The sequence below is a fragment of the Syzygium oleosum genome, unplaced genomic scaffold, assembly GCF_021117445.2.
Source record: "Syzygium oleosum isolate NSW1041296 unplaced genomic scaffold, Sole_v2.1 Sole_v2.04, whole genome shotgun sequence".
Classification (NCBI taxonomy): domain Eukaryota; kingdom Viridiplantae; phylum Streptophyta; class Magnoliopsida; order Myrtales; family Myrtaceae; genus Syzygium; species Syzygium oleosum.
This window is the reverse complement of record NW_026607488.1, coordinates 13,000,371-13,027,363: the sequence shown is the minus strand read 5'-3', so window position 1 is coordinate 13,027,363 and position 26,993 is coordinate 13,000,371. Positions and strand designations below refer to the sequence as shown.

The 26,993-nt window shown below is 40.6% G+C and overlaps 4 protein-coding genes across 4 annotated transcripts; all 4 read left to right on the top strand.

Moving 5' to 3' along the window:
- The first annotated feature begins 10,894 nt into the window (after positions 1 to 10,894).
- Positions 10,895 to 14,338, top strand: LOC115664583 (uncharacterized). Its single transcript, XM_030586501.2, has 3 exons — positions 10,895 to 11,275; positions 11,697 to 11,794; positions 14,038 to 14,338. The coding sequence occupies exons 1-3, from the start codon at positions 11,023 to 11,025 to the stop codon at positions 14,065 to 14,067; spliced, it is 381 nt and encodes a 126-aa protein (XP_030442361.1). The 5' UTR covers positions 10,895 to 11,022; the 3' UTR covers positions 14,068 to 14,338.
- A 1,162-nt stretch (positions 14,339 to 15,500) lies between these two features.
- On the top strand, positions 15,501 to 17,519 carry LOC115664584 (G-type lectin S-receptor-like serine/threonine-protein kinase At1g34300). Its single transcript, XM_056310412.1, has 3 exons — positions 15,501 to 15,710; positions 15,835 to 16,725; positions 17,169 to 17,519. The coding sequence occupies exons 1-3, from the start codon at positions 15,501 to 15,503 to the stop codon at positions 17,517 to 17,519; spliced, it is 1,452 nt and encodes a 483-aa protein (XP_056166387.1).
- A 1,941-nt stretch (positions 17,520 to 19,460) lies between these two features.
- On the top strand, positions 19,461 to 22,049 carry LOC115664582 (uncharacterized). The gene is made up of 3 exons (XM_056310912.1): positions 19,461 to 19,716; positions 20,117 to 20,214; positions 21,999 to 22,049. The coding sequence occupies exons 1-3, from the start codon at positions 19,461 to 19,463 to the stop codon at positions 22,047 to 22,049; spliced, it is 405 nt and encodes a 134-aa protein (XP_056166887.1).
- Positions 22,050 to 24,819: 2,770 nt separating this feature from the next.
- On the top strand, positions 24,820 to 26,471 carry LOC115679378 (G-type lectin S-receptor-like serine/threonine-protein kinase At1g34300). The gene is made up of 2 exons (XM_030602961.1): positions 24,820 to 25,665; positions 26,121 to 26,471. The coding sequence occupies exons 1-2, from the start codon at positions 24,820 to 24,822 to the stop codon at positions 26,469 to 26,471; spliced, it is 1,197 nt and encodes a 398-aa protein (XP_030458821.1).
- Positions 26,472 to 26,993: the final 522 nt, after the last annotated feature.

Genomic DNA, 26,993 nt, shown 5'->3' with positions numbered 1-26,993 from the left:
GGTTTAAGACTATTTGAATAATTTTCCCAATAGTTTTTTCTTCAAGAGAAGATTACTTCTCTTTAAATAATCCACAATGCACATGTATAGCACGGTGCTTGCAAGTCACAAATAAGCGCTTATGCGTGCTTGTGTGACGGCGAGACCGAAAGAAAGGAAACGGAGAAATCTCTAGAAATTGTGAGGGACAAAACAAGTGTAGTAAGATCTAAGGGTCACATTTGGTTGTAGATATACGGGTGTTAGTCTGAATGCCAAATTACAGTATCGACTAATGCAAGTACACAAGCATTACGTGGAGCAATCTCGATTCTCGAGACTTGAGATGCGATTCCGCAAAAGCCGACACCCTCATTAGCTTTAAGGAAATAGTTTTCTCTAAGTTACGCCATATCATTTTTCATGATAAATTGATCGAGAAATCATAAGAGGTCGATTCCCTGACAGATTATTTACTCGCTCGTATCAAGTAAATAACTGATGAGGATTAAAAGTTAGACAATCTACATAATCCATTTTTCTTTTTGTTTTTGGTGTTGCACTACATGATATCAATCTCGCTATTGAGAAACTTGTAAACGGAGTACGAGCATTATGAATTTCAACAGAAGTATATACCTAAGATCTTCTCTCTAGTTACGTGGCAGCGCATCTAAAATGATTATGAGATAACTTTAGAACGAATTTAGGGTGCGTTTGTTTGAGCGAATAAATTTTCTGTGAATTAATTTTCTAGACTTTCACGCGTTTGGTTTTACTGAAAATGTTCAGTCAATGGAGAAATATCTACGGTCAAATAAAATATGTATACTTAAAGTTGGGAAAATAAATTTAACTTGAAAATGATAAAAATATTTTCCTGAAAAATGATTTCCCGAAAAAGATTTTTCTTTATCATGAAGTTTTCCCCAAAACATACATACCCTTAAGCTCCATTTATTTTGTGGAAAATGAATGATTTTGAAAAACATATTTTCAAAAATTATCGCTTGTATCGCTTGAAATAATTAGTGAATGAATAAATGCTTTTATTAATGATAACAATTTATATTTAAACATTTCTGTGGACGGTGAAAATATTTTCCGCTCGATCATTTTTATAAGCCATACATACGATTATTTTTAAGAAAATATGTTTTAAATCATTTATTTTCCGCCAAACAAACAGAGCCTTAACCTTTCTATCTATCGATCGACAAAGGACATGGTAACTTTGATACCAAATAGTGGAGCATAGAAATTGTTGCAGAAGCCAAGCGATCGAACAATAAAATTGACAAAATAAGAAAATAGATCGGACACCAGATTTACGTGGTTCGATCGTAGTGACCTACGTCCACGGGGAGAGCAGCACGGAATTCCACTATAGATCAAGCGATACAACGGAGATTACAACCACACTCGAGTCACTCAAACACTCTAAGTGTTTCCCAAGCCCCAATTACATCCAATAACACACGCAGTGTTTAGCCCCACAATTTCTCACGAAATAATCTCTCAATCTCTTGAAGAAATTGTACACAAATCTTATCACAAGATTTATTCGCTATAAACACTTGAACTCTTGATGTAATTTCACGAAGAAAACCCACGGAGATAATCCACAAGCACACGACGAACGGCGCTTCAATATTTCTCCCTCTTTGGCAACAGTCGCGAAACAACAAGCACTCACGAATGTGGCGCTTCAAGAATACCCCCAAAGGTCTGCACCAATCTTGCGACTATTTATATAACATATTTGGGGAAGGAAACCAAATATAAGTCTGATCCATCCGTGAAAAGGAATATCACACGAAAAGAAATCCTCGCATAGCATCCACTAAAATTCGGTCAATTCAGTCAACAAAGGCCATGGTCAACTTTCCTTTTCTATTTGCCTTGGCCGACTCCACAAACTGAAACAAATATGCGCCCCCTCCTTTTTATTTTATTTCCTCTTCTTTCACTCAGACTTTCCAACATGGCTTTGCACTCCAAAATTGAACAGGTAATATAGATTTCCACGGTGGACATCCATAAATATTCAACTTCCAAATTTTTTTTTAATTTGTTTTGGGTCGGGTTTCATTTATCAGGCTCAAACTCGAGACATATTTTAACAATCTCCACCTTGGCTCGACGTTTGAGCCAAGTCACAATCGCTTTGATAGAATCCAAATTTCGCTACTACTCTCCCACAGCCCCCAATGGGCTCAACCGCCACAGTCGTCTTTCAAGTCCAAGTCTCGCTTGAACTTCACCATAGTCGTGGACCTTATTAGAACACCAACTCCACATGCACCTTTAACTGCTCCACAAGGATTTTTCGACCCAACCTCCTCAATTGCAGATAAAGCAAAACCATCATTGCATCTATATCTACAAGGAGACCGAATACGCTCCTTGTTAATATCAGCAGTTATAGCAACCGTTGGCTCAATAGGTTCCACCTCGCTACAAGCACCATCCGTGTTGATTATTTCGCTAGTACTCGTTACCTCAGGAGTTTCTGATTGCAACTCCACCTCAAGCTGAACACCGTCCAGATCCGTATAAACACTGCTATTAACACTCCTAGCCAAAAGTACTGGAGACTCGTCAAATGTTACTTCTCTACTGATAATAGATGAATTTAATTCCGGGCACCACAACTTATAGCCCCGTTCACCTTGTGCATAACCTAAGAACATGCACTTCATTGCCCTTCCATCGAGCTTACCATCTCTAACTCGAACATAACATGGACAACCAAACGTTCTAAGAACAGAATAATCAGCAACGTTACATGACCACACTTCCTCGGGAGTCCGACATTCAATCGCAGTCGATGGGGATCTATTTTTCAGGTAGCTCGCCGTACTAAGCGCATCCGCTAGGAATCTCCTAGCCATACCAGCACTACAGAGCATTTTATGGGCCGTCTCTAGTAATGTTCTGCTCATCAACTCTGCAACATGTTGTGGTTTACTGGCACTAGTGCGGTGTTTCACTATGCCTTCCTTCATGCATAATTCGTTTAACAGCTTCGAGCAAAACTCCATACTATTGTCAGTCCGCACCTGCTTGATCGTTTTACCAGTCTTCTTTTCGATCAAAGCTTTTAACTGCCTGATCCTGACAACAGTATCAAACTTGTGCCTAAGCACAAACACCCACGTCTTCCTCGAGTAGTCATCAACAACTGTTAGCATAAATCTAGCACTCTTCCTCGAAAGAAATCGCGACAATCTGCGAACATCTAAGTGAATTAATTCTGCAATATCCGTGGTTTCTCTGACAACCATACTAAACTGCACTTTCCGCCGTTGATCTAAATTACAGCACCTGCATACATTCAGTTCGTTAGCCACATAACCACATAGCAAATTTCTTTCACTTAGATCCTTCAGGCTTCTCTCGCTAATGTGCCCCAAACGCATATGCCACAATTCAGACTCTCGAACAAATGCATCCGACGTCTCCGCAGCGAATTCCGTCATTGTCTCACCTTGAAGCTCATACAGGCCATTATGCTTGATTCCTTTCATTATCACCAAGGCACCTCGAACAACTTTCAGAACTCTACATTCTGAATAATACCGACACCCAGCTGAATCCAGGGCACTCAAGGAAATCAGATTTTTCTTCAACTCTGGAACATGCCTCACTCCAGTCAATGTCCACACAATACCATCATCCATTCTGATTCTATCATCACCAACACCAATAACATCCCATTCATCCTTGTTCCCCAACTGCACTTTACTACTATCCGTGCACTGATAAGTAGTAAACCAGTATCTGTTTGGTGTAGCGTGAAAAGAACAACCAGAATCCATAATCCATCCGCCAAACGACGAATTATCAGTGACAGACAAGACATAATCAGCATTATCCGAATTATTGTCTGCTATAGCAGCAACATCATCCACAGACTCAACTCTAATTCCTTTACCCTTGTCGTTTTTCAGCTTAAGACAATCCCTTCTAAAATGCCCCTTCTTGCCACAGCTCCAACAGACAACACCATCAGTCCTAGACTAACTTCGTCTATTCGAGTTCATACTACTTCTGCTAACACGTGTACCAGTTCTTCCTCTATTTTCACCTACTAAAGCAGTAGATACATATTCGCAAGATTCTCTTCTACGGATGTCCTCACTCAAAATTAAATCTCGAACACCATCAAACATCAAACTTGTTGACCCAAAGGAATTACTAACAGTAGTATTCCAACTATCAGGCAATGAGGATAATAGAATCAAAGCACGTACCTCATCTTCAAAGTCAATCTCAACTGAACTCAATTGACTAACGATCACATTGAATTCATTAATATGATCAGCAATCGACGCACATTCGCTCATCTTCAAGTTAAACAGACGTCGTATCAAATAGACCTTGTTGATCGCAAAGGGCTTCTCGTATATGTCCGATAGGGCTTTTATCAAACCCGTAGTGGTTGTCTCTTTCACGATGTTAAACGCGACGTTACGAGCCAACGTCAGCCGAATAACACCCAAAGCTCGTCTATCCAGCAATTCCCAATCAGCTTGCTTCATCGTCTCTGGCTTCTCCCCAGACAAGGGCAAGTGCAATTTCATCTGATATAGATGATCCTCAATCTGCATCTTCCAGAAACCAAAGTCCTTCCCATCAAATCTGTCAATTTTCACTTTTTCTTCTTCTATCACCATCGATTCGCTTTAACTCAGCCAAGCCAGGCTTTGATACCAATTGTTGCGGAAGCCAAGCGATCGAACAATAAAATTGACAGAATAAGAAAATAGATCGGACACCAGATTTACGTGATTCGGTCGTAGTGACCTACATCCATGAGAAGAGCAGCACGGAATTCCACTATAGATCAAGCGATACAACGGAGATTACAACCACACTCGAGTCACTCAAACACTCTAAGTGTTTCCCAAGTCCCAATTACACCCAATAACACACGCAGTGTTTAGCCCCACAATTCCTCACGAAATAATCTCTCAATCTCTTGAAGAAATTGTACACAAATCTTATCACAAGATTTATTCGCTATAAACACTTGAACTCTTGATGTAATTTCACAAAGAAAACCCACGGAGATAATCCACAAGTACTCGACGAATGGCGCTTCAATATTTCTCCCTCTCTAGCAACAGTCGCGGAACAACAAGCACTCACGAATGCGGCGCTTCAAGAATACCCCCCAAAGGTCTGCACCAATCTTGCGACTATTTATATAACATATTTGGGGAAGGAAACCAAATATAAGTCTGATCCATCCGTGAAAAGGAATATCACACGAAAAGAAATCCTCGCATAGCATCCACTAAAATTCGGTCAATTCAATCAACAAAGGCCATGGTCAACTTTCCTTTTCTATTTGCCTTGGCCGACTCCACAAACCGAAACAAATATGCGCCCCCTCCTTTTTATTTTATTTTATTTCCTCTTCTTTCACTCAGACTTTCCAACATGGCTTTGCACTCCAAAATTGAACAGGAAATATAGATTTCCACGGTGGACATCCATAAATATTCAACTTCCAGATTTTTTTTTTAATTTATTTTGGGTCGGGTTTCGTCTATCGGGTTCAAACTCGAGACATATTTTAACAGAAGTAATCAAAGGCAGAGAAAGGACAGACGGGAAGGATTCGGGGAGAAGGATAGAACTACAGTATCAATAAATTCTCAATCATGCAGATCGGCGCAATGAACCCTAAGCTATACCCGGTATCTATGACTTGCCTTCTAAGAAAAGAACCTATATAATGTGAAATAACTAAATTGAAAGAAGAATGAATATATATTAATAAGCTAATTGGGAGTATATTGTCCTACATAATTACGGCAATGTTCACTTCTTATTTTCCAATTTCTCGTGTAGAAGTGATTGAATCTCGGAAAAAAAATATGGAAATTGACGGTTAGGAGTAGTGAAAGCGACAGGTAAATTGATCTTGAGTTTCGTTTGAAAAACAAATTTATCTCGAGTGAAATTTTTTTCGAAAAATGTTATTGGTGATCGCAAGTTCAAAACTGGTCCTCTATTTTATTTTTCTTTTCTTTTTTTGGGTTCAAAGTGGTCTATGTACCTTTAAAATAATTGCCACAATTCATCCTTGCACCGTTTCGACAACAGGTTTTGTTAATGTGAACTTGACGCCATTAAAAATTGCTGATATGGATTTTCTTTTTCAAAGATAATCTAGACGTAAACTTCTTTGCATTTTTCCAAATCTCTCTCTCATCTTGCCCACAAAAATAATATAAAATACTTCCGTGAGAATGTGATTTCTTTTGATAGAGAATGGGCTAAGCTGAACTTCATAATGGTGGACTTTGTGGCCATTTTGGGCAAGATAGGACCAAGGCTCTAATTTGTTAAAGATAGCATTAGCCTTCATTACAAAGGGATGTGCCCGTATTGCTGATGATATATACCATTACTCCAACATTTATTTTAAGAGTCGCGCTTTTTCCACTCCTAGTTTGATTAAAACACTCCCAAACAAAGTGTTATGACTATTTCACCCATTGAGGGTCCTACCTTTCACTTCCATAAGTGTCTTTTTTTGGTTTTCTTTTTTTGTAGGTCCCACTTTCCTTCCTTTTCGTCCCATCTTTCATCATCTCTCTCGTAGAGAAAATGCCACCATAATCACCTCCGTAAAAGTACAAAACTCAGTCGAATGATACTTCTCGGTCTAATTGGTGGCTGTGCAACATATTGAAGCCTCCTTTCAGGGCCTATCCGAAAGAGAATACAGTACTTCTGGGTCATGAAATCTAAATAGTACAAACCATTCCGTGGATATCTTTGCTTCGGAACAAAACAATTAGAATTAGGCTCGGTCATCTGGAATGGGGAAAATTTCATTTTGGTACCCAAAGTGAGGCCTTTTTCTCAATTTGGTGCCCAAAGTGGACATAGTCCCAAATTGGTACCCAAAGTGCCCATTCAGTCTCAATTTGGTACCCAAAGTGCCCATTCAGTCTCAATTTGGTACCCAAAGTGAACATAGTCCCAAATTGATACCCAAAGTGCCCATTTAGTCTCAATTTGGTACCTGAGTTCGCCGGCCGGTCAAATGCTCGCCGGCCGGCAAGAAATTCTTTGTTAGGCTACGAATGCATTTTTTACTTTTTTTTTTTTTTTTTTTTTCCTTTTTCTGTTTTTTTCTTTTCCTTTTCCTTTTCTTTTTGTTTCCTTCTTCCCTCCGCCGGCCACGACCATGGCCGGCGGAGGTCGCCGGCGTCGGCCGAGGCGGCCTCGCCCGGGCGCGCGAGGGTCGCCCTCGCCGGCGTCTGGCGAGGCCATCCTCGCTTGGGTCGGCCGCCCGACGCAGCTAGGCCACCTCGCCCGACGCCGGCGAGGGTGACCTCGCCCTCGACAGACTCGGCGAGGGTCACCCTCTCCGGTGTCGGGCGAGGCGGCCTCGCCGCTGCGTCGGCGAGGGCCACCTCGCCCGGGCGGGCAAGGGCCGACCCTACCCGGATCCGGCGAGGGCGAGGGTTGCCCTCGCCGGATCCTCGGCGAGGGTCACCTCGCCGGCGCCGGTGAGGGCGGCCTCGCCCTGGCCGGCGAGGGTCGCCCTTGCTGCGCGTCGGGCGAGGGCCGACCCAAGCGAGGGTGGCCCTCGCCCGACGCCGGCGAGGGCGACCTCGCCCCCCGTGCGAGGGCCGCCGCCCGACGCCGGCGAGGGTCGACGCTGACGACCTCCGCCGGCCATGGCTGTGGCCGGCGGAGGGAAGAAGGAAACAAAAAAGAAAAGGAAAAGGAAAAGAAAAAAAACAGAAAAAGGGAAAAAAAATAAAAAAAAGTAAAAAAAAATACTGTTCCGGTAGCCGGAACAGTAAATTTCTTGCCGGCCGGCGAGCATTTGACCGGCCGGCGAACTCAGGTACCAAATTGAGACTGAATGGGCACTTTGGGTATCAATTTGGGACTATGTCCATTTTGAGTACCAAATTGAAACTGAATGGGCACTTTGGGTACCAAATTGAGAATGAATGGGCACTTTGGGTACCAATTTGGGACTATGTCCACTTTGGGTACCAAATTAAGAAAAAGGCCCCACTTTGGGTACCAAAATGAAATTTTCCCTCTGGAATGTGTATTATCCATATCTCTCTATTCAAAACCAACCCAATATAATAAAGAGGATGGATCTAATCACACTTTGCATAGCCACCAATAGACTTTACCAGGTAATATGCAAAAATGTATTTGGCGTGCCTATTGGTTTTCCACTTTACCAAGAACTAGAAATAAAATGGTAAAAAATTTCAATCATCCTACTGAAATGAGAAGAAAACTGAAATTTATTGGTTAAAAATTCTTCATCCTTTACAAAGTCTGAACTAGAACTAAACCTATGGGAATATATCAAAATGTGCATCTTGAAATCATTCTGCCAAACAAATTGCAGAAATGAAAGAGATCAATGGAAACCAATCTGAGAAAATTTTCAATGAAAAGAATACTCATAACCCACTCAAAAAATCAAATGCATGCTCTATCCCAACAGGGTCAAAGAAATCAGTAAATTCAATCATTAGAAGTTAATGGGATGATAAACCTTTTTTTCACTTGGTGAAAGCAAAACTCTTCAAGATTGGACAAGACCCGCTTTTCTTCTTTCCACTCGTCCCCACAAAATTTCGAAAACTTCAACAAACAGAATGCCCAGAAGGAGAGACACTCATCAATGCCAAAAGGCCTCACTAAAGATCCTCAAAAGCATAAAATTGAATTAAATTCAACAGTAAACAAAGGATGAATCAATACCCACTTTTCTCAAACAAAAAAATGGAGATGAAAGAAGAAAAAGAAAAAAAAACAACTTCAAACTTCATTGACCTAAATCCATCACAAGAAAAATGACCACATTTCCTAACATTAACCAACACTCTGAATTTAATCAATTTATCCGGTACCCACCATGAAAAATGATGCAAAAACCATATCAAACATTGAAGAAAAGAAAGAAAAAGGAGAGAGAAAAAGAGAAGCATAAAGTTGAAAGAAAGCGGGACCCACAAAAGAAGAAACCAAAAAAAAAGGACACTAAGAATGCACATGATGCTTAAAGGTGGGACCCATAATAAATAAAATGGTAACAATATTTTGTTAGGAGTGTTTTAACCAAACTAGATATGGAAAAAGTCTGACCCGTGCATATCCTATTTTTTCATAGCAGGGTTATGAAAATCCACGAGAAGCAACTGGGCATGTTGTACATGCCAATTGCTATTTACTAATAAGCCCGTTGATATTGAGGTTCCACATTGCACTTTGTAGCCAAGTGCCCTAAGTGACCACTGACCATGCCCCTTGAGTGAGCCATCGCTATGGTAACCTAAAATTTCCAATGGCATCAAGCCCTTCCCTTGTTTTTGTTCGTGGCAGTAGATTTGAGACCACTGACGGAAGTCACCCTTCGACGATAGCCATCTTGAGCCCTGATTTAGAGATCGCTATCTCACTCTATCACGGTGGTCTCAGGCAATCGCCACGATAGACACAATGACCACCATCATAACGATCGCTATGGATAAACAATCACGTAGCTGCTGAGTGGGTCGGACCACTACCACCTACTCCCCCTCCTAACTTTTTTCTCTTTTACAATTTCACTTGAATTTTTATTTGTATTTTTTTATTAACCACATTACTAACAAATATATCAATAATAACATGACAGGTGCTCTCAAGTTGTCACGTTGGATTCTCGGTTATCAAATCAAAAATCCGACGGCAAATTTTACCGAACGAATAACGGTGGTGTTTTTTAAAAAGTATAGAGACTATTTTGCATAAAAAAATAAAGAAAGAGTTTTGAATCTCAAGTATAAATAAAAGGTTTATAGGTGACATTATCTTTATTCTCTCTTAGGTAATGTATGTAACTAAAAATAAAGAGAAGTTTTTACGTGAATTTAACATAATCATAATCGTTGATCATGTGAGCCTTATGTAATTAACGATCATAAGAAATATCCAATTAATGTGGACTCAAGTTCATATAACAATGGGATAACTGTACTGGAAATCATTAATTTTTGTCACGAAAGTACAATTGAATTCTAAAACTTTCAAATAGTGCAATTAAGTCCTAAAACAAGTCATGAAAGTGCAATCAAGTCCTCAAACTTTTAAAAAATACAATCAAGTCTAAAAATTTATCACGAAAGTGCAATCGAATCCTGAAACTGAGTTCTAAAACTTTCAAAAAGTGTCATTAAGTCCTAAAAGTTATCGCGAAAGTGCAATTGAGTCCCAAAACTTTCAAAAAGTGCAATCAATGGAAAAACCTAATTGGACCAATTGGACAAGTTTAGAACTTGATTGCACTTTTTGAAATTTTAAGACTCAATTGTATTTTTGTAATAAGTTTTAGAACTTCCAATTCATACAATATGCCCAAGGGATAATGACACAAATAGTTCCTGAACTTTGACCTAATATGTAATGTGATCTCTCAACTTATAATTTGTTCAACGTAATCCCTGAACTTTAGCCTAATGTTCAATATGGTCCTCGAACTTTTAATTTGTTCAATGTGGTCCTTTGACTTTTGGTACATATTCAATGTAGTCCTTGAACTTGAATTAATAGAATGACTATATTGAACATTTTTTTATATATTTTAGGGATTAAATTAAGTATGTACCAAAAATTTATGGATCATATTGAACAAATTTAAAGTTCATGGACCATTATTGCATATTAAATTAAAATTAAAAAACTATATTAAATAAATTAAAAATTTAAGAACTATATTATATATGAAATTAAAGCTAAATAACCATTTATATCATTTTTTCTCTGCCCAAAATCAAAGATAAGGTGACATAAGGTTGACAAATAGTACGTACGAAAAAGAAACAGAAGTTTGACCAATAGTAGTCCGTACCAAAAAGAAACAGAAGCGTTCTCAAAACTGTCTTTCTCTGCACTGCACGAGCGTCTGGGTCGCGTAGTTCACTCTCCCAAGTCCCCTGCTCTTCAAATCCAAACAAGCCCTTCATCTTCCGCGTTCCTCCGCTCAAACTCGCCACTACAATGTCCATCAGCAGAGCCGCCGACTCTAAACCCCCTCCGGTGATCGGCAAGATGGGCCCTTACACTGTCTTCGTCACCCCAACGCCGACCCCGAAGCCTGCCGGGCCGGTTCTTGATCCGCCGGCGAAGGTCGTCCCTCCTCCGGTTCTCCCGCCTCCCCACCGTTTCGGCAACTCCGCCGGTTCTCCGTCTTTGGTTGACCGTGGGTCTGTGCTGGCATTCTTCAAGAACGCGTCCACTAAGTTGCAAAACGGTGGAAGTTTCTGCTTTAGCTTTTCTGTGTATTGGTTTTATCTAAATGGTGGCTTTGTTGGTTTTCTTTTTTGGATTTTGTTCGGTCTTTTCTCCTTTCTTCCGGGATGAGGAAGAAGATCGGAAGTTTGAAGCTTTGATGTGAAGAAACCATGTTTTCTTAAGAAAGTTCTGTCTTGTTATGGTAGATTGGTCCGAAAGAGAATGTGGGCGTCTCGGTTTTCCTCGTTTAATCGGACAAAAAGAAAACAAAATTGTAACTTGATCTCCAGATTCTGCATTTCGCATGTGAACGTGTACAGTTTCAAAGTTCAGCTGCTCAATGTCCATGTTGTGTAATTTTAGCTGTGTTTCCTCTCTACTTCTTTTTTCCTTTTTTACTGAAAAACTTACAGGAATTCTGTTCTTGCTTAATTTTGCAGCTCAATCAAGCTTGGATGGCCACATGGCACGTTGGCTTGGGTTGGACCAGTCGAGGTATCAGTGGGCGTTGGAAAATTATTACGATAACCAAAGATCAGTAAGTTTTACCAATGTCTTATTTTTCTCTGTTCATATTGCCCTTTGAATTTGATATTACGTGTTCTTTCAGCTTTGCTTTCACTCTTTCCTTTTCTTTATGTCATGATTCTTCGAAAAGTAGCCTGCTTTGTGTCGTCTGCTGCTTGTATACGATGCTCAATTAGTCATGAAGTGAGATGAGGTTGTTGGGGGATGTAATTTTGTGTAGACAGCTTGTCAGGGGTAGAAGTTTGGTGGCCTCTAGTGGAGTGCTCTTTTAGTTGCGAGATCATTTTCATGTACTCTGTAGTAGTTTTGCTTCGCTTTCAATTTTCATTATGTCAATTTGCTTTGCACATTGGTACAACAGCAATTGCTGCAGTGAGCGCATCGATCGTTTATTAAGTGACTAAACATATGATGTATACCATTGCCATGGTAGTGTTTGGTTGTCGATCAAATCCAGTATTGGAGAATTTGAGTTCGACTTCATTCTTGAAGCACTCTATCTCGGCTTTAATCCACCGGAACTTGAACAGAACAAAAATGTCTCAGCCTATTCAAATTCAAAAGCTGTTTTCATCGAGGCCCTGGCCTTGTCATGGCTTAGATTTCTCAGCTCAAGTCAAGATAGATTTGGCCCGGCACCAACGTTTTCTGGCAAAATGCTAACTCTGTTCTAAAGTAACATTTTATGTCTGTATGGGTTCTACTGGTGGATGAGGAGGATCCACAGATAGGCGGTAAACAGCATCTCAAATAACTGCAAACCAGGACTAAATTCCATGAATGATTCCTAATCTTTAGCGATTTCTCAATCAGGTCATTGGACTTTCAATTTAATCATCCAGTGCAATAAATTATTATTTTTTTGCAATCAATGCACTTTGATCAGAATTTGGCGAATATTCCCTGAAATGCTAATGGCATGGCCACCTGGTACTTCAGCAGTTCACCGGGATATTGACCGGATTCTGGTCGAAGTACATCGACCACCCACAAAAATTTGTAAGTTTGGCGTGATTGAAATCAAATTTTGTTGACCTGATTGCAAAATCTAAATCTCAATAGCCATGAATGGAATTTATTTCATCTAGTTGACAAGCCACAGTCTCTTGGTGAAGTGGTCTAGGCTTGATTTTCCTGCTAGATGAATGGTCAGAAAATAGCCTTGTCTTGTTTGGGTGGAATTCTTTCATCTGCTCTGCTAAAAGTTCCTTAATGTGGCAATTTATCTTGCAATTCACTCGGCACGGCTTGCTATGGGTTACACAAAAAGCCTAGCCTAGTGTTCGTGCAGGTTGTCTTTGCCAGTGTTATTATATGCGAGTGAGCTCTCATTTTCAATTGAAGCAGCTTCTTTGCATGGCAGTTTAGGCCAAAAAACGTGCTAATTCCTTAAATCCTTCCTGCCTTTGCTAGTGAATTACTGAATACGACTTGTAATATGAAATCCAAAGCAACTAAAGGAACTTAATATAAAAGTTACTTTGAGGTAGAAAAAAAGAAGATAATTCTGCTTGCCATGGCATGTCCTGCTGAATATGGACAGCTTTCTTTCTTCCTTAACCCGGTGATGGGGGTGAGTTATATTAAGAATCACTACAATTTGAGGTTAAGTTTCATCTAGGTTGCTTATCAAAAAGAAATTCTCTGTTTTTCTTTTATATATATTAAGAGTCACTACAATTTGTGGATCCCTTTTGATTGTTGCCCTTTGGTGTTTTGTAATGAAATCTTTTATTGTACCAGTGACATATCAGCTGCGCATATTGTTTTTATTTTATGATTACTCATGAGGGGTGCTAGTGGGGGCCAACAAAGTGCAAAAAAAACCAAAACTTCAGAAAAGAGAGCGAATCATGGCCCTCCATTGGAGAAAGCAGTGGCTCAGTTTCCTGAGCAAGCAGAGGGTTGTATGGCCCCGTCCATGACCAGGGTGAGGATTGTTCAACCATTGCCTTAGACTGGCAAGGATCTGGCTACAGTTCCCTGACTATTGGCTGGGTGACGATCACTTGACCTCTGGTTTATCAACACAAGGCGTGACCCTCTGCCAGAGCAGGGCAAACCTCCATTGTTGCTTTTTCAAAAAGGTTGGGCCATTGCGGTCCGCAGCAACTCATCAGTGAAAACCACAAAAAAACCACAAAAACCACAACTCCCTTGTGATGATTCTTGCATTTGCTACGTATACTCATAGACTTATGATATGCATCTAGTATTCCATTTTCACAGACTTATGATGTTCCCTCATTGCAGGAAAAGGAAGGTGAGAAAAATAAAATGTGAAACAAGTTGCGGAGTGTCTAATGCATTCTGGCTGATATAGAGTCCAAAAGATGGATGCGGTTGCTGCTCCCATACATTATAATTTCCGACTCGGAAATCCTTGTCCAGGAAGAGCTGTGCTAAAGTTTTCATAAGGATGAGATCTTCCTCCAAAATGTGCATATAATTTCCTGAGGTGCAATACTTGGACTCTCTCTGATGTATGTTATTTGAATCCAGTATAAGTGTCCTTCAAATTCCATGTTTCAACGAGCTTTCCAGTTTGTGCAAATGATCTTGAAGTTGCTAATCTGCAGCATTCTATTGCGAGACATAAGAGAAGCTGTCCATGACCTTACCTAACTCCGGTTATTTTAACTCCATGAGCAGTTTGTCGTAGGTTTCACTTGTAGTCCTAATCTTAATAAATCCCCATCTAATGGTTTTTAAATGCCTAATTTGTGATTCCCATGCTATTAAAAGATGGAGTCTTCATCAATAGGATTTCATCTTGTCAGTTCTACGCTTTTTCACCTTCTTCAGATGAAATGTAGACAGGACTGCAATAGAATGTTGCAGATATGCATCTGAATGATCTTGTGGAATCTAAGGAGAATCTGAATATCGTTCATTTATTTAAGACTTAGTCAATCACGGTGTAAGTTTGTATTATAGTCTTGGAGCACAAGTTTAGAGACCGATGCAATACCCTGTAAGTCCCATGAATGGGTTAACTTCCCGCCTTTGACCAATGCATGTAATATTGATTCACAGCAGTCAGGCTCGCAACTTGTGGGATTCGAACATGTGATTTTAAATCCCTGGAATTGAATTTCCTAATCCTCCAACTAGTTACGCTTGACAACATAATAATTAAGTGTTTGCTTGTGCGTCTTTTTTTCGTGTAAGCATTTCATATATGTGAGACTTACGACAGCCAATACTTGTTGAAGAAAAACTAGAGGAGCGAACCAATAATGTAGTTAAAACATCCGCAAGTTGTCTCTATTAGTTTCAACGCAAGAAAACAATATCCAATGTAACACCGGCTCAAACTTATCCTCGTCCTCGCCACACATATCTCTTCTCCTTATGCCACTCTACAAGTTCAGAAAGCAAGAAAAACGTGAACTCATCCTCAATGGTGAGAAGTAACCCGCGCGCTGTATACCTTGTCGAATTAACTGCACGAGGTGAGACCACCTAATGAGCTAACAAAGTTTCTGATCGCCCTAAATGGGATTGCATGAATTTTCCAGCCTCCACGACGGTGTCTTCTTTTTCTCGTCCTGATTTGTTTGGATTTCTCACCGACGAAGCATAGAAAAATTTAATTGGGGGATTGATTAATAATCGTTAAAAGTAAGGCACAAGAACTTCTTCCCCAAGAAGGGTATTTTGTTTAATCCTGCAGTCGGCCCAGACAAACATGAAGCAACAAAAGTGAAATCAAAATGGCTAGTCCAATGAAGAGATCCATCGTACAAGTTCTTGTACGGCAACCAGCTGGTTCCGGCATCAAAAGAAAATCCTCCTTAGAAACATGGAATCTATCTGAAGCTGAAAAATCAACTTCTATAATGCTACTTACAAGGAAAAACTACAAAGATGAGCAACTAATTTTGGCTTTTATTTTCGCTGCTCCGATTACTGTCGATTCAATGGTCCGGCGAGACATCTTCAGTTGTGATATTCCTTTGTAAGTCTTTTCTTGCTTTCTATTTTCCTTTTTTCAAATTCACATGATGGTTAATCTTTCATGAAACTATTTCTTTTCTGTGAACCAAGGAACTACTCATATGTTGTTTAATCTTTGAAGAGTTTGAATACGATCATGGCATCGTCATACATATTCCTCTCCATTCATGTGCAGCGGTTATTGTCATAATTAGAATATCTTTGAGCATCGGCGCTTGTTCTAGGCGATCAACCCTCAAAAGTGGCACCAATCCGGTTGCCCCCACGTTCTCTATAATTGTGGTCGATAAGATTCTCGATGACATAGAGAAGCCCATACGGTTCTCTTCTCAACAGCTAAGAATGGCCACCAGTAATTTCTCGCATTTACTGGGTGCAGGCAGTTTCGGGGCAGTTTATAAAGGGACGTTCACGAACGGGCTGTTAGTGGCCGTCAAAGTACTAAACGGCAGCTCGGACAAGAAGATTGAAGATCAGTTCTTGGCCAAAGTGACCACCATTGGTAGAACACACCATATGAATCTAGTTCAGCTATATGGATTTTGCTTCGACAGGAGCTTGAGAGCCCTTGTATACGAATTTATGCACAATAGTTCTTTGGAGCGACTACTGTTCTGTGCAGGTAAAGATATAGAGTGGGAGGCTCTGTACAATATCGCGATCGGAACTGCCAAAGGGATCACCTATCTACATGAGGAGTGTCATCAGATAATAATCCATTACGACATAAAGCCAGAGAACATCCTCCTCGACCCGAATTATTGCCCGAAGGTAGCAGATTTCGGGCTAGCTAAGCTCTGTAACCGGGAAAAGACACACGTGACGATGAGTGGAGGGAGAGGGACCCCAGGATATGCCGCGCCGGAAATGTGGATGTCGTTCCCAGTCACCCAGAAGTGCGATGTGTACAGTTTCAGTATGCTCCTGTTCGAGATCCTTGGGCGCAGGAGGAACCTTGACGTGAATCTGCCCGACAGCCAGGTAATGCGTATAAAAGGTACGTATTTCCTGATAGCAAGTGTCTTGGCTTGTATCGTAAGAGGGAGCGGCGTCTAAACACGGGTGCCAATGACCAAAGAAAAAAAGATATCGATGTTTTCTTTTTAGCCGATTACTCTGGACAGATGCAACCGTTGTGGATCACTAAGAGCACAGGCATTCCATTATGATTGATGATCGATCGGCCAGTCAGTCTGACCAAACAGTTTCCAGTCTAAGAAGAAAGAGTAGCCACTCTGCTGAAAGAGGCCCCCAGTCATGAACTAAATTAGGCTTAAGAAAGGTCATAGAGGGGTGAGCTCAAGAGTGCATTATGCAATTTACGTTTCTTGGGTTGGGATCTAATTTCATTAAATCTAAGGCATCAAGTACACTCCCATCATCTTTAGACTTGATTTCTTGAGTTATTCATTGATATGCACCAGGAATGGTTTCCGAGATGGGTGTGGAAGAAGCACAAGATGAAGAGTTTCTCAGATGTGATGATCGCATGCGGGATCCAAAAGAATTGCAGAGAGAAGGCCGAACGGATGGCGATGGTCGCTCTGTGGTGCGTTCAGTACAAACCGGAGTCGAGGCCGAGGATGGGCGTTGCCCTGAAGATGCTGGAAGGTGGCATAGAAATCCCAATGCCCCCAAACCCGTTTCGCCACCTAATGGATTCTCCACCGCCGGACGTTCTAGCAGAAGTGGAAGGAAAAGCATGCAGCTTCCCACCACCGGCCATCAGAATGCTGGCCGAATCTTCTAATCCTGGCATGGCTCCTACAGTTTGATCAGATTCAGTTAAATGAAATTTCTTGATCAAGATTTATACATCTCGCGTGTCAAAAAGTGCAGAACTTCGAGTGATATGCAGCAATTTTTTGGTTTAAGACGTACATGACCACTTTTGTTTCGTTCTCTTTTGGGTTAATACCACAAAAAATTCCAAACTGGTACACATATGACAATTTTACTCCGAACTAATTTTTTAACCACGAAAAACCCCAAACTAGTACAACTGTAACAAATTTACCCCGAACTATTTTTTTGATCACCAAAAACTGCACACTGGTACACTTGTGACAATTTTACTCCGAACTAATTTTTTTACCACCAAAAATCCCAAACTGGTATACCTGTGACAATTTTACCCCAATCTAATTTTTTTACCACTAAAAATCCCAAAGTGATACATTTGTGACAAATTTACCATCCGTTAATGTCCATTAAATTGGATTAATATCACGAAAAATCACAAATTGGTAAACTTGTGACAAACAAAGGGATAAAACCCCAAACTGGTACACCCGTCAACTATCGCGTGTCATCAAACTTAGCAAATTGACAGTAAAATTTAACAGAAACTAACGGAGGATAAATTTATCACAGGTGTACCGGTTTGGGGTTTTTAGTGGTTAAAAAATTAATTAGGGGTAAAATTGTCATAGGTAACCAGTTTTGGATTTTTTATGGTAAAAAAATTAGTTCGAATTAAAATTATCACAAATGTACTAGTTTGGGGTTTTTTGTGGTCAAAAAAATAGTTTGGGGTAAATTTATCACAAATGTACCAGTTTGAGATTTTTTGTGATATTAACCCTTCTCTTTTTCATTCATAAGTTAAAGCTTTTGACAGTAAGCTCTTTTCTTTTCATCTCGTAGATAATGAAGATGGACAAGATTCCTTGCTTCTTAGGCATCATTTTTTCATGTGTAGTGCTATCTATGCTAAAGACAACTTCAGTTCAACACGGACAAAAGAAATGAACTGATTCTGCTGCTGAATCACCAGTCACTATAGTGACTTCAATCGACTGTCCACTGAAATTGTTCAGTCAGGACTCAGAACACGGCCTTGAATGCTCTTGGACAAAATGGTATTATGATCCTTAGACCAGACTATGACATTGAGGTGGACATCATGGAACCTTTGTCCGGAGGTATCGTACATTGCCCAATGTTGTGACGGCAAGGCGTTGACAGAAGCGGCTCGAGATTCATTTTCCGGGGGCAAATGATTCATAAGTCCGATAGGCAATTCTCAGGGGCACTACCTGATAACTTTCTTCAGGGATTCGCCACAGATGGTGAATGTAGTTACATGCATACAGTTCGACAGTGATTGAGCGCGATCGGCGTCATGACCAAAATCATGATCCATTTTCTTGTAGAATATGGATTACCACATCGTTTCGAAAGTTGGTCCACGGCAGATCGCCGGTCTCCCACCTAGGATGGCTTGCGATAATTGATCACCACCTCAATAATTTCAGGCAAAACTTAATCGGAATAACTACATTGGAATTTAATCATGTTTAGGACTACATTGGAACATGTTTACTAACTTGGTAATTTTTTTCTATCATTCTTTACTTTGCTTTCCAAGCCAATGTATGTAACCTAAAATAAAGATAAAGAAATTATAATCGTTAATCATGAATCCAACGTAACCATAAATGTTAATCATGCAAACATATACAAGAAATTCAATTAGCGGCTATTTTGCTGAAAAATAAAGGAAAAGATTTTCTATGAAAATTATTTTCAAGGAAAATGGTTAATTTTTATTTGTTTGATGGTTTAAGGAAAATAATTTTGTTCTTAATAGAAGGGAAAGTCTTTTTCTTTCAATCAAAACTTGTATTACTCACATCCGCCAAGTCCCCTGCTCCTAAATTCAAACAAGCCCTTCCTTCATCTTCCGCGTTCTTTCACTTGAACTTGCCACTACAATGTCAATCAGCAAAGCTTCCATCACTAAACCCCCTCTGGTGATCGGCAAAATAGGTCCCTTATGCTGTTTTCGACACCCCACCGCCAACCCGAAGCCGGTCATGCCAGTTCTTGATTCGCCGGTGAAAGTCTTCCCTCCGCCGGTTCAACCGCCTCCCCACCGCTTCGATAAGTCCATCGCTTCTCCATCTTCGCTTGACTATGGGTCTGTTCTGGGATTCTTCAAGAACCCGGCCACTAAGAAGTTGCCAAATGGTAAGAGTTTCTGCTTTAGCTTTTTCTGTACATTGCCTTTTCTAAATGGCGGCTTTCCTTAGTTTTCTTCTTTTGTTCCTGAATGAGGAAGAAGATCGGAAGTTTGAAGCTTTGATAGGAACAAACCATGTTTTTTTTTCTTTTGAGACAGTTCTGTCTTGTTATGGTAGATTGGTGCAACAGAGAATGTGGGCGTTTCTGTTCTCCTCATTTAATCGGTCGAGAAGAAACAAAATGGTTTCTTGATCTCCAGATTCTACATTCCGCATGTATAGGTGCACAGTTTCAAAGTTCAGCTTCCCAATGTACATGTTGTGTAATTTTAGCGGTGTTTCCTCATTTTTTTTGTCTTCCTTTTCTGCAAAATTTATAGGAATTCTGTTCTTGCTTAGTTTGGCAGCTCAATCAAGCTTGGATAGCCACATGGCCCGTTGGCTTGGGTTGGACCAGTCGAGGTATCAGTGGGCGTTGGAAAATTATTACGATAACCAAAGATCAGTAAGTTTTGCCAAGGTCTTACTTTTCTCTGTTTATATTGCCATTTGGATTTGCTATTCTGTGTTCTTTCAGCTTTGCCTTCACTCTTTCCCTTACTTTATGTCATGATTCTTCGAAAAGTAGCCTGCTTTGAGTGGTCTGCTTATAGAGGATGCTTATATAGTCATGAAGTATGATGAGGTTGCTCGGGGTTGTAATTTTGTGTAGGCAGCTTGTCAGGGGTACAAGTTTGGTGGCCTGTAGTTGAGTACTAGATCATTTTCACTAACTCTATTGCAGTTTTGCTGCATTTTCACTTTTCATTACATCAATTTGCTTTGGACTTCAGTACAGTAGCAGTTGCTGCAGTACGCGCATCGATTGGTTATTAAGTCGCTAAATGCTTGATGTAGACTATCGCCATGGCAGTGTTTGGTTGTTGATCAAATAAAGTATTGGAGAATTTGAGTTTGACTTGATTCTTGGAGCGCTCCATCTCAGCTCTGATCCACTGGGCCATTGCGATTTGCAGCAACTCATCAGTGAAAACCGGCAAAAGGACACTATAAGTGCCATAACTTGTGTACGGCGCTCACTTTGGTGCCATAACTTTTTTTCGGATCACTTTGACGTCAATTCGGAGGAAAAACGATCACTTAAGGCTCCGTTCGTTTGGCGAAAAATATTCTCCTTTTGGAAAATATTTTTCCGGAAGTCATTTTCCTGGAAAATGTTTTTCCGGAACATAATTTTCCGGTGTTCGGCGACCAATATGAAAAAGTTTCGGAAAATATTTTTCGCCGGCGGCGGCGTCCGGCGGCGGCGGCCGGCGCACCGGGCGGCGGCGACCGGCCGCGCTAAGCGCCGGCACTCGACGACGGGGCGGCGGCGACCGTGGCGACCGGCGGCGGCCGGCGACCGGCGGCGGCCGGCGACCGGTGGCGGCTGCTGCGACCGGCAGCAGCGGCGGCGGCCGGCGACCTTAGTGAAGAAGAAGCTCCGGAAAATGATTTCCACTTTTGAAGAAGCGGAAGTCATTTTCCGTAAACTTAGGCTATTTTGTGAGGGGGGAAGGAAAATATTTTCCCACGGAAAACGTTTTCCGCCCCCCGAACACCGGAAAATCCGGAAAATATTTTCCGGGAGAATATTTTCCGCCAAACGAACGGAGCCTAAGTGTCATAACTTTTTTTTGGATCACTTTAGTGCTAAAATTTTTGAAAAACGATCACTTAAGTGCTAAAAATTTTGAAAAACGAATTTTTGAAAAACGATCACTTAAGTGCCAATCTCTGGCGAGACTCCGGCGAGCCACGTCAGCTTCAGAAATTAATAAAAAAAATGCCACGTCAGATTTCCGGCGAAAAATTGTGTACGGCACTGGAGTTGGCACTTAAGTGATCGTTTTTCAAAAATTTTAGCACTTAAGTAATCGTTTTTCAAAAATTTTAGCACTAAAGTGATCCAAAAAAAAGTTATGGCACTAAAGTGAGCGCCGTACACAAGTTATGGCACTTGTAGTGTTCTTTTGCCGTGAAAACCAGAGAAAAAGTCATGAAGAAAATAGTTCTGTTGAAAAATTGACGAGAAATGGCCTAAAAATGCTAATCGAGTTGCAAAATTGATGCAACATGTGCAATAAGTTGAAGCTTAGTGACCCAAGTGAAAGTTACTCCAACATGCCGTGACCATTGAGTGTAACTTATCCCTGGTGATGATACTTGCATTTGCTATGTGTACTCATCGACTTCTGATCTGCAACTACTATTCCATTTTCACAGACTTATGATGCACACCCACTGCAGGGAAAGGAACGTGAGAAAATCAAAATGTCAAACAAGTTGCAGAGTGTCTAATGCATTCTGGTTGATATAGAGTCCGAAGGATGGATTCAGTTGTGGCTCTGATAAAGTATAATTTCCGATTCAGAGATCCTTCTCAAGCAGGAACTGTGCCAAAGTTATCATTAGGATTAGATCTTCCTCCAAAATGTACATAAGGTTTCCCGATGTGCAATACTTGGAATCTGGTAACACCCTGATGTATGTTATTGGAATCCCGCATGAATGTCTTTCGGGATTCATATTTTGACGAGCTTTCCAGTTTGTGCATTTGTCACTTTTGAATGATCTTGAAGCTGCAAATCTGCAGTATTCTATTGGTTTGGGTGGGCCATAAAAGAAGCCGTCCACGACCTTGCCAAGCTCTAGTTATTTTATTCAGAAAGCAATATGTGGCGGGGAGCATTTGCGGTCCTAATCTTAATCCCCCATCTTATGGTTTTTAAATGCCTGATTAATGACTACTATGCTATTAAAAAACAGAGTCTTCATCAATAGGATTTCAACTCCTTGGTTCTATGCTGTTGCCCCTTCTTCGGATGACAGGTAGATAAGACTGCAATAGAATGTTGCAGATTTTCATCTGAATGCTCCTGTGAAATCGAAAGAAAATATGAAGGATTTAGTCAATCCACGAATATAAGTATGTATTATGGTATTAATTGGTTCTCAGGTTTTCGTCGACTTTTGGATTGTGGTATTACTTGATGTGATATATCAGGTTTAACTGTACATATTCTTCAACTGAAGTTAGAGCAGGTAATGGTCTCTGATGCGTGTGTGGGCTGGGGAATATGTTTTGAGTGATTATGGGATTTATGATAGATGGATATGATCACTACCAAGTCATAAATGATGCGCCACCAGCCATAGATGAACTGGATAGATGAAGTTCACCATCAAGACATAAAGAAACACCGCCAGTCTAGGATTTCGGATATATGAAATTCACCACCAAGGCATAAGGATAAGAAAGATTTTGGGATAGGAGAAATTCTCCACCAAGATTTAAAGGAAACCCTCCGGCCAAGGATAAAAAACTTTTAGGTTCACTACCAAGGTAGGCACACAGCCACCAACCAAGGATAAAAAATCGAGATAGAAATTCGTTCACTTGATAAAAGTCTCATATATATTCATCAAATTCAATTAGTCTCCCTTACAAGAGTGATTCTATTAAACAAAAGAAAAGACTCTTGGAATCCTAGAAATTGAAATGACTTTTGAAGTATTCACATAATGTAGACTCTTGAAAGCAACGTCGAAATAAAGACTCTCCAGGCTATGAATTAAGACACTTAATAACTAGGGACTAAATGCATTTAATTAAAATTAGATACATTGAAACTTGACTTGATTTTCCAAATTCGCGCACCAGTTTTGGAAGCTAAGTAGTCGCCTTAGAAGATCAATAAATAATAATAGAATTCAATCATAACTGCCTCCGGTTATTTAGTAGTTGATTAGGGGCCTCGAAGTCGACAATTCTTGAAAATCGATAACTATATAGCATGAATAAGTTGTGGCCGAAGTTGGCTTTTGCTTGCATGATTAACGAATGGGTTGGTTCAATGGACGAAACACAAGTTGAGTTTGGGGGTTGATCAATCCTGCAGTCTCTTCATAGAGAAATCATATTCCCACTTCACTACATAAACTGTAATTGAGTTTTGACAGCAACGGATCCGCCTATATAATCCCATACATACACAATGTAAACCAACATTGCATTAGATGATTGCACAGAGGAGCTTCATGTGGTTGACTTGAACTCATCCTACATGGTAATTTTCTCTGTGAATTTCACTATTCTTCTGAGATCGCATAGTTCACAAATCAAGGAGGACCGCTATCTGAGTTTAGACAATTACTGAAAATTACCGCTCGCACACACCTTCGACTCTATTTGGCATTGTTTACTTAGCTGAAAATCCATGGCCGCAGCTGAAAATCCATTATAGGTAGGATTCGGGGCCTCGACAGGGTAAGGAATTATAGATTTACATCAGGATTCGCTAGGGAATTAAGCTCAGCCAAAAGCATGAAAAATGATATCTTGTGCCTCATCCTAGAACCACCATGGGAGACCCCGCTAATTCCTTGAACACATCGGCTGCCAAGGATATAACGAAGTTTCTGAGTCATTGCTCTATTTAGGATTACATGACTCATGCCGCGTCGATGACAGCGTCTTCTTTGTCTCGCCCTGATTTGTTTGGATTCTGGTTTGGTTATTATTCCTCCCTAAGGAAGCATAGAAAAATTCAATTGGGGCATTGACTTATGGTCTTCTAAGCATCGCTCATTATCGTTACAAGCAAGGCAATATGGTGGATGCAGAAACTTCATGCCCAATAAGGGCTTTGTTTATTCCAACAGTCAGCCCTAGACAAACATGAAGCAACAAAAGTGGAATTGGAAATGTGCTGGTAAAATGAAGAGAACCATCCGAAGAATATCCTCCTTAGTACTGTCGAAGAAAACATAGAATCTATCTGAAACTGAGATCAACCTCTATAAAGCTACTTACAAGGAAAAACAACAAGATGAGCATCTAATTCTGGCATTCGTCTTCGCTGCTTCGATTCCCATTTTGGTCGATTCAATGGTGTCTAGCGAAACATCTGCAATTGTGATATTCCTCTGTGAGTCTTTTCTTGCCTTTTAATTTCGTTGTTTCAAATCCATATGGTTAATCTTCCATGAAACTATTACTTCTCTGTTCTTGCAAGAAACTACTCATATGATGTTTAATCTTCCAAGGCTATTCGTGTTTAATACGATCATGTCATCGTATAACAAATTCCTCTATCATTCATGTGCAGCGGTTATTATCTTCATTAGAGTATCCTTGAGCATCAGCGCTTGTTTTAGGCGATCAACCCTCAGAAGGGGCACGAATTCGGTTGCCCCCACGTTCTCAACGATCGTGGTCGATAAGATTCTCGATGACATAGATAGGCCCATACGGTTCTCTTCTCAACAGCTAAGAATCGCCACCTGTAATTTCTCGCATTTACTGGGTGCAGGCAGTTTCGGGGCAGTTTATAAAGGGACATTCTTGAACGGGTTGTCAGTGGCCGTTAAAGTACTAAACGGCAGCTCGGACAAGAAGATTGAAGATCAATTCTTGGCCGAAGTAACCACCATTGGTAGAACACACCATATGAATCTTGTTCAGCTATATGGATTTTGCTTCGACAGAAACTTAAGAGCGCTTGTATACGAATTCATGCACAATAGTTCATTGGACCGACTACTGTTCAGCGCAGATAAAGATATAGAGTGGGAGGTTCTACACAATATCGCAATCGGAACTGCCAAAGGGATCACCTATCTACATGAGGAATGTCATCAGATAATAATCCATTATGACATAAAGCCAGAGAACATCCTCCTGGACGCAAACTTCTGCCCGAAGGTAGCTGATTTCGGGCTTGCTATGCTCTGTAACCGGGAAAAGACCCATGTGACGATGACCGGAGGGAGGGGTACCCCGGGATATGCCGCGCCGGAAATGTGGATGCCATTCCCCGTCACCCAGAAGTGCGACGTGTACAGCTTCGGTATGCTCCTGTTTGAGATCCTCGGGCGCAGGAGGAACCTTGACGTGAATCTTCCCGACAGCCAGGTGTTGTCTAAAACAGTTGTATCTCCTAATAGCAAGTGTCTAAGGCTGTCTCGTAAGAGGGAGCGGTGTCTATACACAGGTACCATTGATCAAAGAAAAAACAGATATCGAAGTTGTCGTTATAACTGATTGCTCTGGACAGATTTGAACTTTAAGGATGACAAAATGCGCAGGCATTCGATGATGATTGATGATCAATTGGCCAGTCGGTCTGTCCAAACAGTATAAAGTGAAGTGTTCCAGAGTCTAAAAGAAAGAGTAGCGACTCTGCTGAAAGAGGCCGAGTCATGGACTAAATTAGGCTTAAGAGAGGTCATAGAGGGGTCAGATCAAGAGTGGGATTATGCAATTATCAGTTTCTTGGGTTGGGATCTAATTTCATTAAATCGCATTAGCTACATTTTACCACGTTTAGACTTACATTCTTGAGTTTTTCCTTGATACCGATGCACCAGGAATGGTTTCCGAGATGGGTGTGGAAGAAGCACGGGAAGAGGAGGTTCTCGGACGTGATGATTGCATGCGGGATCCAAGAGAATTGCAGAGAGAAGGCCGAGAGGATGGCGATGGTCGCTCTGTGGTGCGTTCAGTGCCAACCGGAGTCGAGGCCGAGCATGAGCTTCGCCCTAAAGATGCTGGAAGGCAGCGTAGAAATCCCAATGCCCCGCAACCCGTTTCGCCACCTAATGGAATCTCCGCTGCCGGAGGTTCTAGCAGAAGTAAAAGGAGAAGCATGCAGCTTCCCGCCACCGGCCATCAGAATGCCGGCCGAATCTTCTAATCCTGGCATCGTTCCTACAATTTGATAGGATTCATTTAAATGAAATTTCTTGATCAGGATATCATAACTTCGAGTGATGAGCAGCAATTTTTTGGTTTAAGACGTACAGGATCCCTTTTGTTTCATTCTTTTGATCCATTTTTTCATGCACAAGTTTAAAGCTTCTGCCAGTATTCTCGAAGTTCTTTTCTTTTGATCTTGTAAATATTGAAGATGGTAATAAGATTTCTTGCTTCTGGCTTCAGTTTTTCATGTGAATGAAGATTGTGAGAAGGACTTAATGACTTTAAATGCCAAAAGTCTTAAGTTTTACCATTAATAAAATTTTTAGTATTCAATGTGCAGGTGGGGGCTATTTTCACATCCTATATGACTAAATTCAGTCCATTTTATTTTTTCATTTTGTGTTCCCTCAATTTTGAACTTACTGTTATATAAAAGTTACAAATTAACCTCTTTTTATCGCAACTTATCCATTCTTCATCACTAGTACCATCACTACTACCTTTTTTTTTCTTTCTTTTTGTCAAATCACTACTACCTCAAA